The 18,266-nt window shown below is 47.9% G+C and overlaps 1 protein-coding gene across 4 annotated transcripts in view; it reads left to right on the plus strand.

Moving 5' to 3' along the window:
• The window catches only part of KDM3A (lysine demethylase 3A), a 546,931-nt gene that overhangs the window by 405,867 nt on the left and 122,798 nt on the right, over positions 1–18,266 (plus strand). For all 4 annotated transcript variants that reach the window (XM_029592841.1, XM_029592851.1, XM_029592832.1 and 1 more), the window contains 2 exons: positions 10,406–10,577; positions 10,904–10,994. In XM_029592841.1, the coding sequence (XP_029448701.1) occupies positions 10,406–10,577; positions 10,904–10,994 (263 nt within the window). The remainder of the gene's footprint in view (positions 1–10,405; positions 10,578–10,903; positions 10,995–18,266) is intronic.

The raw sequence follows: 18,266 nt of genomic DNA on the forward strand, positions 1-18,266 counted from the left end.
TGAGAAAGCAAATGTTGCTTACCTGATGTAACAGGTGTTCTCACAGGACAGCAGGATGTTAGTCCTCACGAATCCCGCCCGCCACCCCGCGGTGTTGGGTTCGTTTATTTTACTTTTTAGGCACTGCCTGTAGCTATAAAAACAAGACTGAAGGGAGACCCCTGCTGGCTGCAGGGTTAGTGCTGTGCTGGGCATGCCCAGTAGGGGCCAGTCAAAGTTCCTGAAACTTTGACAGAAGTTTTCCGTGGTTGGGCTCCATCCTCGATGTCACCCATTTGTGAGTACTAACATCCTGCTGTCCTGTGAGAACACCTGTTACATCAGGTAAGCAACATTTGCTATTTCTGGAGGCGAAGGGCCGTCAGAACTGCCTCTTTCAGGCAGAAAACGGCCGTTGCTGCGTTCGCGCGATTCAAATTTTTCTTTACCCGTTCCTTTGCCTCGGCCAGCTCAGTCCCCAAATCGCGCAGGGGAGGCCATTTTTAATTTACCCGACGATCGCGGTGGCGCGCGATCTGGGGGAGGGGAACTGCTTGAGGGATTATCTCCTCCTGCCTTAAGTCCAGAGCACTCTAATTTTCATGAAAATGTCACTCTTCAGTCTCCTTTGCCCCCGGAGGGGGTTTTAAAACAACCATTTTCTACACAATTTATTTTATTAATGCATAAGGCATATTTGGAGGCTGCAGCAGATGCAGAATTTAATCATCCACCGCCTGCTAAGATTCCTAAACATACAGAGGAATCTATTTCACATCTGCCCTCCTGTAAATCAGGATCCTGACTTACATGATCCTCTCCTGGGAGCCTCGGCTGATACGGTGGATGAGGTGGTTTTAGAATCAGCTCTGGTGGAAGGGGATGATCCCCAAGTACTGAGATTGTTTCGCAAAGAGGAGTTAGATCCTCTTATTCCTTTTGTCTTAGAGGAACTTGCAATTCCAGCGCCACAGCCAGTGGCGGACTCCACTCCCGGAGATCCTGTTCTTGCAGGGCTTAGAGCCCCACCTATATCTTTCCCTTTTCATCCTAAACTGTTTCAATTGCTTACTCGAGAATGGGATTTTCCAGAGGCTGGTCTTAAAGTGACTAGGGCTATGGATAAACTCTATCCACTCCCACAAGAATTTCTGGACTTGCTGAAGGTCCCTCAAGTGGATTCTGCAGTGTCTGCCATTGCTAAACACACCACAATTCCAGTCACGGGAGGCACGGCTCTCAAGGATTTTCAGGATAGAAAACTTGAAATTCTTCTTAAACATATCTTTGAGGTATCCGCTTTAGGAGTATGGGCGGCGGTGCGCAGTAGTCTAATGCAGAGGGCCACCCTTCGGTGGGTCCAACAATTACTTACCTCTCAGGACTTACCGTCGGCAGAACTTGAGCAAGCCAATTGTTTGGAATCGGCGGTAGCATATACGGCTGATGCGTTATATGACCTATTACGTACTTCTCGTACAATGGCTTCTGCAGTTTCGGCTAGAAGGCTTCTTTGGCTCCGCCATAGGGCGGCTGATGCAACTTCCAAATCTCGTTTGGGTTCTTTTCCTTTTAAAGGATCCTTGCTTTTCGGTAAAGAGTTGGAGCAGCTCATTAAGGATTTGGGAGATAATAAAGTTTATAAATTCCCAGAGGATAAACCTCGTTCTTATCGTTCTTTCAGTACTTTTAGAGGCCATTTTAGGGGCCAGAGACGGTTCCAAACTGGTAGAAGTCCATCTTTTTCTACACGTCAACAGCTTTCCAGGGCTCAGGTATGGGCCCATTCCTTTCGTGGGAGACGGCCTCTTCGTACTAACAGCTCCCAATCTTTTCCATCTTCCAAAACTCCCCAATGAAGGTGCGCCGGCCCATTCCTTGGTGCCAGAGATAGGACGTCTCTCTCGTTTTCACAAGGAATGGGTCAAAATTACCTCAGACCAATGGGTCCTCAATATTATAAAACAAGGCTACGCTTTGGATTTTGCCCGCCCATTACAGGATCTTTTCCTAGTATCCCCAAGCGGTTCTCTTCTAAAGAAGCAACATGTACGTCAAACCTTACATCGTTTGCTGGATCTAGGAGCTATTGTTCCAGTCCCACGGTCCCAATATCGGACCGGTCGTTACTCCATTTATTTCATTGTTCCCAAAAAGGAAGGAACATTTCGTCCAATCTTAGACTTGAAGGCAGTAAACAAGTCACTTCAGGTTCCTCGTTTCCGCATGGAGACCTTGAGATCAGTCATTGCGGCTGTCCACAAGAACGAATTTTTGGCTTCTTTAGATCTGTCCGAAGCTTATCTTCATATCCCGATTCAGAAGTCCCACCAGAGATATCTCCGTTTCATGGTGTTAGGCGAACACTATCAGTTTCTAGCCCTCCCTTTCGGTCTAGCAACTGCGCCTCGAGTATTTACCAAGGTGATGGTAGTAGTTGCAGCAGCACTCAGACGAGAAGGGATTTTAGTACATCCCTATCTTGACGATTGGCTCATCAGAGCAAAGTCACAGACTCTTTGCAGACTAGCTATCCAGAAGGTTCTGCATCTTCTCCATATTCTTGGTTGGGTTGTCAACTTCAAGAAAAGTCATCTAATCCCGACACAAGTCTTGCAGTTTCTGGGGGCTTGATTCGATACGACTGTGGGAAAGTTTTTCTTCCACAGGACCGGATGCTCAAATTGATGTCGCAAGTTTGTCGCCTTTTGGATCTAACTTTACCCACGGTATGGGATTATTTACAGGTTCTTGGATCTATAGCATCTACTCTGGATATGGTCCCCTGGGCTTTTGCACATCTAAAACCTTTGCAAAGGGCGTTGCTTTCCAGGTGGGACCCCAAGTCAGAGGAATTTCATCTTCCTCTACCCCTTCTGGAGCTGGCTCGGTCCAGTCTAAATTGGTGGTTGGTACCACGTCACCTACAGGAGGGGATGGACTTGGAGCCTCCTCAGTGGATATTAGTGACAACTGACGCCAGCCTTTTCGGTTGGGGAGCTGTATGCCAGTCGCATTCGACACAAGGTCCGTGGACAGCTTCACAAGCCAAGTGGTCCATCAATTGTTTGGAAACCAGAGCGGTACGACTAGCACTCCGCAGATTTCTACCACTTATTCAACATCAGTCGGTGAGGGTTCTCTCTGACAATGCCACAACAGTAGCATACATCAACAGGCAAGGCGGCACAAAAAGTCGCTCCGTCGCCATATAAGCAGACATGCTAATGACCTGGGCAGAATCTCATCTACGCCTTCTAGCAGTATCGCACATAGCAGGCGTAGACAATGTTCAGGTGGACTTTCTAAGTCGCCAGTATCTAGATCCCGGAGAATGGGAACTTTCCTGGGAGGCAATGAGCATACTCACCCGAAAGTGGGGGACACCCAGGCTAGATCTGATGGCTACCCGTGTCAATGCGAAAGCGGCTCGGTTTTACAGTCGAAGGAGAGAACACGGAGCGGAAGGGGTGAATGCCCTGGTTCTCCCTTGGCCCAAAGACATCCTTCTCTATGTGTTTCCACCATGGCCACTAATAAGGAAAATCGTAAGACGCTTAGAATCTCACGAAGGTCCGGTGATTCTCGTCGCTCTGGAATGGAGCGTGTGTGTTCGTGTGTGTTCAGACAATACGCCGACAGTGGCGTACATCAACCATCAAGGTGGGACGAATAGGCAGTAGCTCTGGAGGCACGGCATTTGTTCATGTGGGCAGAGCGCCATCTCGTGAGCATAGCAGCCTCGCATGTCGCAGAGGCAGAAACATACAGGCAGACTTCCTCAGCAGACAGAACTGGACGCGGGGGAATGGGAGTTGTCCCACGAGGCTTGGAACCACATTTGTGCCTGGTGGGGTGTTCCCCAGCTGGGCCTCATGGCGACATGGTTCAACGCAAAGACAGGTTTCTCAGTCGCAGAAGAGAGGTTGGTTTGGTGGGCCTGGATGCACTAGTGTGCCCTTAGACCCAAGAAACAGTGACTTCTTTTTTTATTATTATTTATTTATAGAATTTTAACCTTCCATACAGGTAAACTCAAGAAGAAAAATACAATGGATTTTTGCAGTTTCCTATCTTTAAACATTCCAATATTAAGAAACAGTCATTACTACATTATACATAAAGTAAGTTAACTGCAACATCTCTCCATGTAATATTAATGAAACGAGAGACGACTCCTATCTTGAGCGATCAAAAGAAATTCAGAAAATCTGTCTCTGTTGTAATATTGGAGATAGAGAAATTAGTGTTACTTATCATTCTCATACCGTAATCAAGATATTCCTTGATTTGGACTTACCAAGGTGTTTGTTTAAAAAAATTTGTAACTGATCAGGTTCAAAGAATGCATTCTTAACCCCTTGTTTATTCACTATACATTGGCATGGGAACCTAAGACTAAACTTGGCTCCCATGCCAACTACTTCATTACGCAATGAAAGAAATATTTTCCTACGTTCCTGAGTAGAACGTGTAACGTCTGGAAAGACCCATATGGACTGACCCAAAAAGGGTATCTTTCTATTGCGGAAAAAAGCTTTTAGTATCATTTCTCTGTCTTGTGCAAATACACATTGTATAAACATAGTTCCTCTTTTAGTTGGTTTTATTTCCCCAGATGTTTCCAGGAATTGTGTTAACTATAAATCTGAATCAGGCACCTGGTCATTTGATACTATAGACACAGTTTTGGTCATGTAAATTTTTGCCAATGGTAGGCATAAATTCTTTGGGAATTTTTAATACTTCCATTAAATACTTTTTAAACATTTCTAAGGGAAATACCTTTTCAGATAAGGGAAAATTGAGTATACGAAGATTCAAATATCTAATTGAATTTTCAATATTCTCTAGTTTCCTTTGTTGTATTATATCAGACTTAATCAATTGTGTTTGATTAGTTTGTAAAGTAGAAACCTTTCGTTCTAAATGAGCTATATTTTGCTTATTTGTGGAAATACCTAATTCCATAGGATGAATTTTCCCTACCAAACTAGAGGTAACATCCACAAGAGAAGATACTGACTTTTCTAAAACCATTATTGTAGTCCATATAGAGTCCATTGTAATTTCAGTAGGTTTAGGAATAGCTGGGCGCAATATAGTAAACTCAGTTCGTTGGCTATCCACAAGATTACTTGATTCCCCTGATGTTTCTTTTCTCTCTCTAGGAGTAGAGGCTTTAGTTTCGAGGGGAATCAATGCTTCATTCCCCCGCATAATGCCCTCTGTGAACCCCACCGCTCCGGGTTCCGGGATAGACTCACTTATGACAAGAGAAACATCTCTGTCATTTATTCGTCTTTCTGGTGTTTTTAATACTTCTGAGGGAAAGGGGGGGGGGGTAGACGGCGCTCAGGGACTTAGGCTGACTTGTGTGTCCGGCGAACAATCCACACGCTCCTCTGGATTGAATGCCAAGGACTGCCGCGGAGTTATAGTAGCCACTACGGGAAGCATGAAGCCTTCAATCGTAGGTTGCAGGGGATCTGGGGTCCAACCCCAGACTCCCTAATCCTTGCTTTCCTTTTCGAATGTGGCATAGGTTTTCTTTATTAAACTATATCAAGGATTCTGACTTCCCAAATCTCTAAATCGAATAACTTAATTGTAGGAGTTGGCAAACGAGGGTACTTAGAGAGGAACAGAGAGAGAGGATTTTTAAAGTAAAGATGGTACTTACAATTGATGAAGATCCAAAAAAAATTTTGCAAGATCTTGGACAAAGCGCGTGCGGCTTTGGCAACACGCCACAGAAAGGGGCGGTTTTAAGGCCTACCGTCGCCTTTCTGATGATGTCAGTGGTAAATCCAGTCAGGCCGGGACGTGTCCTCACCCTCATAGGAAACAAATTCGGTAGTTTAAGCTCCTCTCCGGGTCCTCTCTGCTCTCTCCTTCCCCCGTCACCTGACTTCTAAAGAGAGACGTTTTCGCAGATGCTCAGGTCTCTGTATGTACTGCGGCCAATCTGGCCATGCTGTCCAGACCTGCCCTATTTGTTTGGGAAAAGGCCAGACCTAGGATCTGCTGGAGGACTCCTCCTAGGTCTAACTGCACTTTCTCCTCCATTATCTCTACCCGTCTCTCTCATCTCCGGAGGCCTTGAATTCTCTACACTCGCACTTGTGGACTCAGGTGCAGGAGGAAACTTTATGCTAAAAAGTATTGCAGACCATCTGCAAATTCCTACTACACCCATGGCTACCCCTCTGCTGCTGTCTTCTATACATGGAGAACCACTTCCAGGAGAGGTATCGCTTACCACGCAACCCATTTGCCTTCGCACTTGGGCCTTACACACTGAGATCATCTCTCTTGCTCCTTGAGAAGGCTATTCACCCCATGGTACTGGCCTACTATGGCTACAGGAACACACACCTCACTCAGTTCAATTGAACCACCATGGAGCTCTCCAAGTGGGGTCCTGGCTGCCATGATCGTTGTTTACAAAAATTTCACTGCTGCCCTGCATGACGACAACTCCCTCATTACCTGGGTTACCTCCGCAATATGCGTCCTTTCAGGACGTCTTCTCCAAACAAGCAGCAGATGTGTTACCTCCGCACAGGACCTTTGATTGTGCGATAAATCTCAAGCCTAATTCGGAGCTTCCCAAGGGAAGGGTATATCCCCTCTCAATAACATAGACTGAGGCCATGTCGGCCTATATCCAAGAAAACCTGCAAAAGGGGTTTATTAGAACTTCTAAGTCCCTGGCTGGCGCGGAGTTCTTTTTTGTTGGGGAAAAAAGACGGATCTCTTCGCCCTGTATCAGTTACAGAGGTCTCAATGAAATCACCATCAAGGATCACTACCCTCTACCGTTGATAACCGAGCTGTTTGACAGATTTCAGGGGGCCAAGGTGTTTACTAAGCTGGACTTAAAAGGGGCCTACAACTTGGTCCGAATCCGTCACAGGGATGAGTGGAAGACAGCTTTTAACACTCGTGACGGACACTTCGAATACTTAGTCATGCCTTTTGGATTGTGCAATGCACCAGCGGTGTTCCAGAATATGATGAATGATATTCTGCGAGATTTACTGTACCAGTGTGTGGTGGTATATTTAGATGACATCCTGACTTTTCTCTCAGGACCTCCAGACCCACCAGACATTTGTGATAAAGGTACTACAAAGGCTACGTGACAATCGCCTTTATGTGAAGCTCAAGAAGTGTGCTTTTCACCAGGAATTGGTGCCATTTCTGGGGTACATCATTTCCAAAAATGGTTTCCAGATGGACCCTCAAACTGAAGAGCATTCGAGAGTGGCCTTAACCCACTGGCTTAAAAGCCTTACGCCGTTTCCTTGGCTTCACAAACTATTACCATACCTTCATCAAGCACTACTGCACTCTAACTGCACCACTTACGGCCATGACTAGGAAAGGAGCTGATCCATCTCGATGGTCTGCTGAGGCTGTTGCAGCCTTCCAGACCCTCAAAGAAGCCTTCCAAACTAAGCCTTGTCTTCGCCACCCCAATCCTCTACGCCCTTTCATCGTCTAGGTAGATGCCTCCATCTGCGTAGGAGCAGTATTAAGCCAATATAGTGATGCCAATGTTCTCCATCCCTGCTTCTTCTTCTCATGACTATTCTCGCCCACCAAGAAGAATTATGGAATTGGAGGTAAAGAATTGCTAGCTATAAAATTGGCCTTTGAAGAATGGCGTCCATGGCTGGAAGGTACGCAGCACCAAATAACTGTGTATACCAATCATAAAAATTTGGAATATCTACGTCATGCTCAACGCCTTAATCATCGGCAAGCGAGGTGGTTGTTGTTCAATTGCTTTGACTTTTTATTGAAATACTGTCCTGCTGAGAAGAATGTCAGAGCACACGCTCTTTCGCGCTCCTTCTCTACGGTGGACATACCCGATGAGCCTAGTCACATCACCAGTCCGGAGAAGGTGGTCTTAGCAGCCACTCACACCATCCCCGCTGGGAAAACAGTGGTGCCACTAGGAATGAGGAAGAAATTACTAAAGTGGCACATGACTCCCATCTGGCAGGCCATCCTGGGCAAGAATGTACATTGGCTATGCTCCAACGTTTCTATTGGTGGCCTACCATGAAGACTGATGTCCAAGCCTACGTGGCTTCCTGCGCCACCTGTGCTAGACAAAAACATCTTGCTGGACGTCCCTGGGGTCTCCTCCAACCTCTGCCTGTACCAGAGGAACCTTGGACACACATCGCGACCAACTTCGTGGTGGGTTTACCTCCTGCCGGAAACAATACGAAATGGGTGACCGTCAATCGGTTTTCGAAAATGGCACATTTTGTGGCCCTGCCAGGATTACTATCTCCTGGAAAAGGATATCGACCGGAGGAGAACTCCTGGGAGTCCATGGCCAATATCCTGGATAAAGACATGCTCCGTCGCTTCCATCAGTCTCATCCTCGTAAGCTGAAACCCCTTGGAAGGGGGTACTGTTGCGCCCATTGGTCGCAGACGGCTGCGCCCTCTGTTGCTTACCTTTTTTCTGCCTAACTCAGTTCACTTTGGGAAGATGGCTGCCTCTGCTTCTCTACGCCGACCCCTCCGGCTTCCCCAGACTGTCATGAGTGATTGCGTTCGCCATCTTTCTCCCAGAATTACCTAGGGCACGCTTGCGCAGCCCCGTCCTTTACGTGCGTCATGGCGGGAACCTCGGGGGCATCCCCACTGCATGACGTCACAAGCTCAGGATATTTAAACCCAATTCACAATTCCAGCTACAAGTTAGCAAGGAATCTTCCATGCTGATCGCTCCTCATTACCAGATGCCTCCGCTCTGTGTATTCTCGCTCCAGGATGACTTAAGTACCTGCTCCACTGGGGGCCTTGCCTTGCTCCTATTTACCCTTCGGGGTTGCCTGTCTATTACCAGGACACCTACGGTCCCTGCTCCTCGGGTCCTTGCTCGTCCGAGACCTCCGCTCCTCGGGGCTCTCTCCTACTACAAATACCAGCATCAGAGTGAGTACTGCCGCTCCAGTTCTGTCTTTGCTTGTCTCATCTCTCTCTCCATAGACTCCTGATCTACCCTGCACTGTGGGCCTGGTGAGTCTGTAGAACTGCCATTCCAATCTGCTACATACAGACTGAACCTTATCATCTGGGTCTCCTCTCCTAGCTGGAATCCTCACCCGATCCTCGGGTTACCATCTATGTTGCAGTACAATAAAGATATATCTCTGTGTCCATCTCTGCCTAGAGCTAGCCTATCGCTGCAAGTCCCCACAGGACTCCGCCCTGTGGGAGGTGTCATCTCATACAGCGACCAAGGGCCCACGCTTCAGTGTCCAAAGTACAACAGTTTGCAGATGAGGCAGTGTCGATCTAATGTTTTTTCTTCCTTTTAGGAAGGCGTCCTTATCAGAAGATTAACGCCATTGACTGGATGTTTGCAGAATCCTACTGCAATATTTGAAGGCTGAACTGTTTTATTTGTCCTGTACAGTAAGCAATAAAAAGGGGAAGCAGCTTTGAAGGACTCGATAGAATGGTATATTAAGGAAATGATCAATGCACCATTGTTTGTCAAAGGGGTGTCACTTCCCAGAAGGCAAGAGTAGACCACCTCATGGTCAGAGGTGGTCTACTCTGGGTTCTCAGATAAACATTGGGTTCTCAGACAAAGATTTGGAAGGAGGCTACTTGGACATTGTTGCATTCTTTCACTAAACATTACTGCTTAGCTGACAAGCTAAAGAGAAAGCTGTGTTTGGCACAGGCATTATGAAAGTAGGCTTGGCAGTCTCCTGCCCAGTGAGGAATGGCTTGGGTACTTCTCAGGCATCTGGACTGATCTGGCTGGATGAAAAGGAAGGTGAAATTTAGTCTTACCTGCTAACTTCCTTTCCTTGAGTCCTGTCGAACCAGTCAAAGACCTTCCTGGACTGCAGTCAACCACAATTTTTCACTACATACTGAAATTCTTTCCAAGTCTTATCTGAGATGAGGAATAAATCAAGTTTTCATGATTAGCTCTAACCTTGTTGGGCTTCCTTGGTTACCAGTTCCCAAAGTTGGGAAGGGTTAGGGTTTATCTCCTAGAAGCCCCCTGAAAGCTGGGGAAAGTAAGGAGAATTTGTTCTGCTTGATATAAGAATACTGGGAAGCTGATGTTAGCTTGGGATCCTATAGAGAGAGATGTCAGCAAACATTTTCTGTCTCCATTTGCTGGTAGGAGAGCATAAACCCTGGTGTATGAATTTGTCTGGCAGGACTCAAGGATAGGAAATTAGGAAGTAAGACTAAATTTCACATTAGTTATGGTAGCTTTTTCCTAAATGTTTTAATAAATGGATGTGTCCTCCATAGCTTCAAAATTTTTATAAACTTTGCATTAGTCCTTCTTGAATGGCCAGGACTGCTGTTGCTTGTCCTTTAAGAAGCTGCTTTAGGTAATGGCTTGTGCTGTGCTTTCTGGCAGCCCGTCATGGTGTCTGGAGTGCATCACAAATTAAATTCAGAGATCTGGAGGCCGGAGTCCTTCCGAAGAGAGTTTGGGGATCAGGAAGCAGATTTGGTTAACTGCAGAACCAATGGTATCATCACTGGAGCAACTGTGGGAGACTTCTGGGAAGGATTTGAAGATATTCCAAGTATGTATCTGTATGCATTTGTCCCTATCTGTGATTTGTGTTTGTAAATTAAGGAGCTGAAACTTCACACCAAGACACCTGGTTAGGTGTTTGTAACATATGGTGGAAAAATTCATGTGTTCTACTGTTGAAGACCTTGTGAAAGGAAATAGTCACTTTAAAAGTTATCAGTCTAGAATGCTTGCTTTTTCTAAAATGTTTTTCTGGCAAGCAAGTGTGGGTATCTTACAAGGCTGTTTATATGCATGTTTAATTTTGGCTGTGGCTTTCTTCATATGTATGCAGCTGTGTGGATCAATTAACTTGTTTGGGGTTTTTTTTGTTAGGTCGGCTTAAGTCAAAAGAAGGTGATCCAATGGTGTTGAAACTTAAGGACTGGCCCCCAGGGGAAGATTTTAGAGACATGATGCGTACCAGGTAGAATTTAAATATGGCTGTATATATATATATATATATATATATATATATTTAGGAAGAAGTACTGTATATCTCACACACAAGTTGCTGTTTCTAGCATAGACAGCATAACCTATGCCTAGGCTCCTTCATTTTCAATTTAAACAGATTTTTCACCAGTAAATTCTGGGATTTTTCCAAAGGTGAAAATCAGTTTAAACAGATTTACACCCTAATTTTATATCCAGCAATGACCTCCCATCATTGCTGGAAGTCAGTGCAGGCTGAAGAGGTGCTGTTTCCCATTATGCCCTCACCAGTGAAAGCATTTGCCTTCTAGTGTTGCAGAAGGGGTGTTTCAAACCCCACCCGCTCCCACAACCAGCTAGGGCCTGCTGTCCCATCCAGTCAGTGCTGCAGTGTTTTGAGTTCCTCCATGAACCCCCCCCCCCCCCCCCCCCAAAAAAAAAAAAAAAAAACTATTGCCAAAGAGTTGGCTGTCCAGTGCTGCTGATTATGAAGCTGTGTTCAAAGCAGCCTTCCACCCCCGAATCACTCTGTAGCTCTGTGCAGATGCAGAAGTGCAGTGCTACACAGCACACAAGCTACAATAGGGAGGAGGAGCATGGAGTGCTGCCAATAAAAATAAATGCTGTTTGAGAAGAGGGGAGATTCTTGGGAAATGTCTTTTAAGGATTTGCTGATGCATGGTGGCATAAGTATTTAGAGATCTAGTTCATTTCTACAGCAAATAAAAAATTATTTGTTAAAATCTGCTTATTGAGGTGTGTTCTTACTGTCCTGGCTTCTGCCCATCAAAATAAATTCAGATTTCCTCTTCAGCCAGACTAGTCCAGACACAAAGATTATGCCTCCCAACTAGCAGATGGAGACACACTAACAGATGTGCTGACATCCTCCAGTATTCTGTCTCCAGCAGACTACAGGCAAACAGCCCATGTTGTGAGCTGAGGCCTGGTGAAGAAGATATAAATTTGGATGGCATTTCCTGAAGTGAAAGTCTTGTACTCACTCCCTTGCTTGAGCACAGCAAGTGGGCTGGGGGCTTACAGTTGGAATAAGGATTTTTCCCAGCTATACTTGTTGAAATTACCCTGCTCCTCCTCTCCACATTCTTCTCTCCTCTTCCACAGTCTCTCCTCCCCTTAAGACTAAGGCACCCTTCTCTGATTTTTATTCCCTTCTGCTGAGCCCTGTGTCTATGCCTGGATGTTCCTTGTTAAAGCTGATTAGGCTGAGACAGGAGAGATAAGCAAAGAAGTGATGGCATCTTTTTGGGAGTGCAGGAAACGCTCAATAGTTTGCAGTGCATGTGGATTGCATGGTCTGGCACTGGGAGGGGGGAGCCTCTGTAAATCTTTGGCACAGAGAAGGAGAGAGGATAGAATGTGAAGTCATCTGCCTTAGGAGGGCTGTATCAGCGGGTTCATCTGCAGATCATTCCCACTGGCATGCTTGGAACCATGAGAAGGAGTAGATCAGAGAAGGGGCCTTCTACTTTGATTCCAGTGGACTTGGATGTTGCAGTCATCTGGTCCACAGCTCCTCTGGGTGGAGTTCCAAGAGGAACAGCTCCCATTTCCCTATACATACCCAGATCAGTCCAGACAGTGGATTGAGCCTCCTGTCCAGCAGATGGAGACAGACAAAAAAACTGAAAGGGTATCCTATATCAGGACAGAGCCTACCCTGCATCCCTTCTGTATTTGTCTGTCTCCAGCAGATGCAAGCAGCTGAACCTGCGGTTCCCTTTCTTCCTATTTCCCTGTGGGGATTTTCTGTCATAGTTTTGGCAAGATCATGCAAGTATTATCTACCATTGCAAAATTAAAAAAAAACAAAAAAAACTCAGGAATCTGTTTACTTGCACGGAGATATCTCCTCGCTCTTCGGGGGGCCTAGGGGGGCTTGCCCCTTGATTACTCGGCCTAGGCTCCCTTTCCCGGTGACCTGATTGTTTGGGTGATACTGGTGGTCCAGTCACTCCCCCCCCCCCCCCCCCCCCCCCCCCCCCTGGCTGCCTTGAACCTGAGACGTTTCATTCCCTGGGTCTCCTGGCAGGGAAGCTCATTTCCCCTGCAATCACTAAAAAAAAAAAAAAAAAAAAATTAACTTGAGAACAAGGCAGCCTTACTCTTACCCCTGTTTTGTTTCAGGGACGGTAGCTAGCAGGGTTCGTTCACCTGCATTCGCTCACCAGGGCAGCACAGCTCAGCTGTTTGTCTCCGGCGACTCTGTTCTTTGATCATGCTGCGTTCAAATGTGTGCCTAGCCTGTGGGGAGCCTGCCTCGCGGCTCTCCCGCGATGGGCTTTGCTCCGGGTGCCTGCTGGGTAGGGAGGGCTCCTCCGCGGCAGCAACGAGACCAGCGACCCCCGGTTGGGCTCACTGCATAGCCAGGCCATTCCCTGCACGGCAAACTGTGGGAATGGCGGCCATTTTGGGAGTCAGTTTCTCTTCTGAATCGGGGCTGCAGGAAGAAGGGGAGCCTGATTCGCATATTTCTCCCCCCGATTTAAGTCAAGTGCATTCCCCAGAGGAGATCCCTGATACTCCCTCTCCCCTGCTTCCCGGGAAGTCTAGGCCTCGTTTTTCTACAGATTTTGTGCTTTTAATGCACAAATCTTATCTGGCTAGCCTGCAGGAAGAGGATGACCCCCCTCCAGGTGCCCCCGCTAAAATCCCTCAGATGCCCACTCCGCAGCCTCCTGCGGTACCAGATGGGCAGGGTTCCATCAGGGTAAGGGTGGTGCTGGGGTTCCCCACCCCGGACCCCCCCTTAGCCATCCAAGGTCCCTGATCCTGACCAAGATCCTGATTTGCTGTTCCCAGGTCCTCCACTCGAGGGTGACGACCTCCGAGCGTTCCGTTTGTTTCAAAGGGAAGAGCTGGACCCACTCATTCCCTTTATTTTGCAGAAGCTGGGGATTGAGGTGCCACCTGAGGATACGGTTACAGCCTCGTTGCCAGCTAACGTGGACCCGGTCTTGGCGGGACTTAGGACACCTCCACGTATGTTCCCATTCCATCCTATGCACAAGCTGCTGCTGCTCCTTGGGGAATGGGAGTCTCCCGAGGTGGGGGTCCGAGTGGGTAAGGCAATGGGCAAGCTCTATCCCCTTCCTGATGACTGTCTAGAGATGCTTAAACTTCCCAAAGTGGATTCCTCCATCTCCGCTGTTACCAAACACACCACCATCCTGGTGGTGGGAGCCACAACGTTGAAGGATGTTCAGGACTGCAAGCTCGAGCTTTATCTTAAGCGCATCTTTGAGGTCTTGGTTTTAGGAGTTTGGGTGACAATCTGCAGTAGTCTCATGCAGCGGGCAAGCCTCAGGTAGGTTCAACAATTGCTCAGCACCCAAGACCTCCCGTCTGCAGAGGCGGAGCAGGCAGAAAAGCTAGAGGCGGCAGTGGCGAATGGGGCTGATGCCCTTTACGATTTGCTACGAGTGCAGGCCAGGGCTGTGGTTTCTGCAGTATCAGCCAGATGCCGCCTCGGGCTCCGCAATTGGGCTGCGGATTCCTCCTCCAAGTCGCAGTTAGGCACGCTCCCCTTCAAAGGTAAGTTGCTTTTTGGTGTGGACCTTGAACAGCTTATTAAATCCTTGGGAGAGAACAAGATTCATAAGCTGCCGGAGGACCACCCAAAGCAGTCTAGATCTTTCTTTCCTTGGGGCTCTCACTTTAGAGGTCAGCGTCGGTGTAATAGCAGAGCGCGGGGATCCTTTCCTAGAGGTACCTCCTCCAGATCCCAGTCCTGGTCTCGTTCCTTTTTGGCCGTCGTCCCTTCTGGTATGCCAACCCACAGCACTCGACCACAAAGTCCTCTTCACAGTGAGATACGGCCGGCCCATTCCTCCGTTCCAAACTTAGGTGGATGTCTGTCCCTATTTCTCGAGGAATGGGTCAAGATTATGACAGATCAGTGGGTCGTAGAGGTGCTAGAGAGAGGTTACGCATTAGAATTTGCTCGGGACCTTCTGGATCTTCACCTAATCTCTCCTTGCGGAAGCTGGAAGCAGCCAGCGATCGACCAGACTCTTGGCAGGCTACAGGAGCTCGGTGCCATAGTTCCAGTCCCGGTGGAGGATCAAGGGTCTGGCCAGTATTCCATCTACTTCGTCGTTCCCAAAAAGTATGGTTCGTTCCGTCCAATCCTGGATCTCATGCGAATCAACCGGGCTCTCAAGGTTCCCCATTTTTAAATGAAGACCCTGAAGGCGGTGATGATGGCAGTTCGCTCAGGTGAATATCTAGCTTCACTCGACTTATTGGAGGCTTACCTGCACATCCGATACACCGTGACCATCAGAAGTATCTCCAGTTCCATATTCTGGGACAACACTTCCAATTCCAGGCGCTCCAGTTCGGCCTCGCCAGTGCGCCACACACCTTTATTAAAGTCATGGTGGTGGTGGAGGCCGCTCTCCAGCGGGAAGGAGTCCTGGACAATTGGCTCATCTGAGCTAAGTCGGCGACACTCTGCCGGTTGGTGGTCGACAGTCTTGGCCTTCCTATCTTCCCTTGGGTGGATAGTCAACTTTTCCAACAGCAGTCTACAGCCCTCCCAGGTCCTGGAATTCCTGGGAGCACGCTACAACACCCGGGCCGGCAAGGTCTTTCTGCCGGCCTCTCGGGCACTCAAACTTGTGGATCAAGTGTGCAATTTGCGCTCTCTACCCACAGCCTGCTTCAGGTCCTGGGGTCCATGGCTTCCACTATCGATCTGGCTCCTTGGGCTTTTGCGCATATGCGTCCATTACAGAAAGCTTTGCTGTCCCGATGGAAGCCGGTGTCGGAGCAGTTTCGGATGTCCCTCCCACTCTCTGATTCTACCATCGCCGAAATGCAATGGTGGCTCTTGCTCACTCACCTCCTGAAGGGGATGCCCTTACAGACTCCTCAGAGGATCATTGTTACAACGGACGCCAGCCTCTCCGGCTGGGGAGCTGTGTGTCAAACTCAGTCTATGCAGGGATACTGGTCCCCTGTCCAATCCCGCTGGCACATCAGTCACCTGGAGGCCAGAGAGGTCTGTCTGGCATTCAAGGTTTTTCTTCCTCTGATCCGTCGCAAGGCGGTGCAGGTACTCTCGGACAATGCCACCATGGTAGCTTATATCAATCGGCAGGGGGGCACCAGAAGTCACCTGGTGGCTCTGGAGGCCAGCAAGCTGTTCACCTGGACGGATTGTCACCTTGATCACTTAGCAGCTTCCCACATTGCGGGGAAGGAAAATGTTCAAGCCAATTTCCTCAGTCGGCAGCGACTGGATCCCAGAGAGTGGGAGTCTCGGTCAGAGCAATGGAGTTGATCGTCCACAGGTGGGGGTCCCCCACACTTGGACCTGATGGCTACTCTGAACAATGCAAAAGCTCCCAGATTCTTCAGCTGCAGAAGGGAGCACTGCTCCGATGGAGTGGATGCCCTGGTTCTTCCCTGACCTCACAACGTTCTCCTGTGTGTCTTCCCTCCTTGGCCTCTGGTGGGAAAAGTACTCAGGAGAATAGAACTTCATCGGGGACCCGTCATTCTCGTGGCCCCGTAGGCTGTGGTTCGCTGATCTGGTGAACCTTACGACGGACGATCCTCTGTCTCGGCTATCTGCCACACCTTCTCCCAACAGGGTCCAGTATTTCTTGATCTGATGGATCGCTTCTGTCTAGCGGCCTGGCTTTTGAACGGCGGCAACTAAGAAAGAAGGGATGTAAAGAGGTTATATCCACTCTGTTGCGTGCCCGTAAGCCCTCTATCTCTTGCTTACGTCCGGGTTTGGAGAGTTTTTGAGCCTGTGTGTGCTGAGTCCGGAGTGTCTGCACGCAAGGCTCCAGTCTCCCAAGTCCTCTCCTTTCTCCAGAATGGCTTTTACAAGGGGCTGTCTTTCAGCTCTTTACAGGTACAGGTCTCCGCTCTTGGGTTCCTCTTAGGCACTATCGATGGTTACTCTGTGGCGGCTCATCTGGATATCGTTCAGTTCCTCAAGGGGGCCAAACATTTGAATCTGCCGGTCCAACCTACTTGTCCTTTGTGGAGCCTTAACTTAGTGCTTCGGGTCCTTTGCGAGGCACCCTTTGAACACCTCCGGCGGGCCACGCTTAACGATCTAACTCTTAAGGCAGTTTTTCTCGTGTCTATCTTCTCCGCCAGGAGGGTGTCAGAGCTCCAAGCGTTGTCTTGTAGGGAGCCCTTTCTCCATTTTTCTGATTCAGGGATCTCCCTTAAGATGGTACCGTCGTTCTTACTGAAGGTTGTGTCTTCCTTTCATGTCAGTCTGTTGAACTTCCTGCTTTCTCTCCTGAGGACATTGCGAACACACCTGTGGCGCCTTGATGTGAAGCGAGTACTGCTGCAATACTTGCAGATTACAAACGAGTTTCAGGTCTCTGATCATCTATTTGTCTTATGGAGTGGCCCAGATAGAGGGAACAAGGCTTTTAAGTCTACAATTGCTCACTGGCTAAAGGAGGCGATTGCGTCGGCATATATCTGTCGGGGCCAGGCGGTTCCGGAGGGCTTAAAGGCCCATTCTTTGCGTTCAAAGGCTACTTCTTGGGCAGAGAGTCAGTTGGTTTCTCCGCAGGATATTTTCAGAGAAGCTACTTGGAAGTGTCTGCACACTTTTGCTCGTCATTATCACCTTGATGTGCAGGTGCCAGTTTTTGGCTCCTTCGGAAGGCAAGTTCTTCGAGCGGGACTGTCTTGGTCCCACCCTGTTTAGGGAAACTTTGGTACATCCCACTGTCTGGACTGATCATGGTATGTACAGGGAAAGGAAAATTGATTCTTACCTGCTAATTTTCATTCCTGTAGTACCACGAATCGGTCCAGACTCCCTCCTGTGTACTGACTGCTACGTTTATTTTATTTTTATTTAGAAACTTTTATATACCGGTATTTGTGGGGACATCATACCGGTTCACATAGTAACTGAAAGATTGGAAAATACATTGCAACAGGGGAATGTAACTGGGCGGGGGGAAGAACAGAAAGGCAGTAGGAAGGATAGGAGAACAAGAAGGTAATAACCAAAACAATTTACAATGAAAGTCTCCTTAATAAGGAGGTTACCTGAAAGGGGACTGCGAGGGGGAGTGGAAGGAGTTATTCTGTGTAAGCATGGTTGAACAGGAGAGTTTTTAATTTCTACGTCCGCTCGAAGTTCTTTTCTTTGCAGTTTCTTTGCAGTTTCTTTGCAGTTATTGGATGCCTCGACTTCCTACCATAATTTTAAGGCACCGGAAGCATCTCCTAGATGAATATGGATATATAT

Source organism: Rhinatrema bivittatum, chromosome 1 (assembly GCF_901001135.1).
Source record: "Rhinatrema bivittatum chromosome 1, aRhiBiv1.1, whole genome shotgun sequence".
Classification (NCBI taxonomy): Eukaryota; Metazoa; Chordata; class Amphibia; order Gymnophiona; family Rhinatrematidae; genus Rhinatrema; species Rhinatrema bivittatum.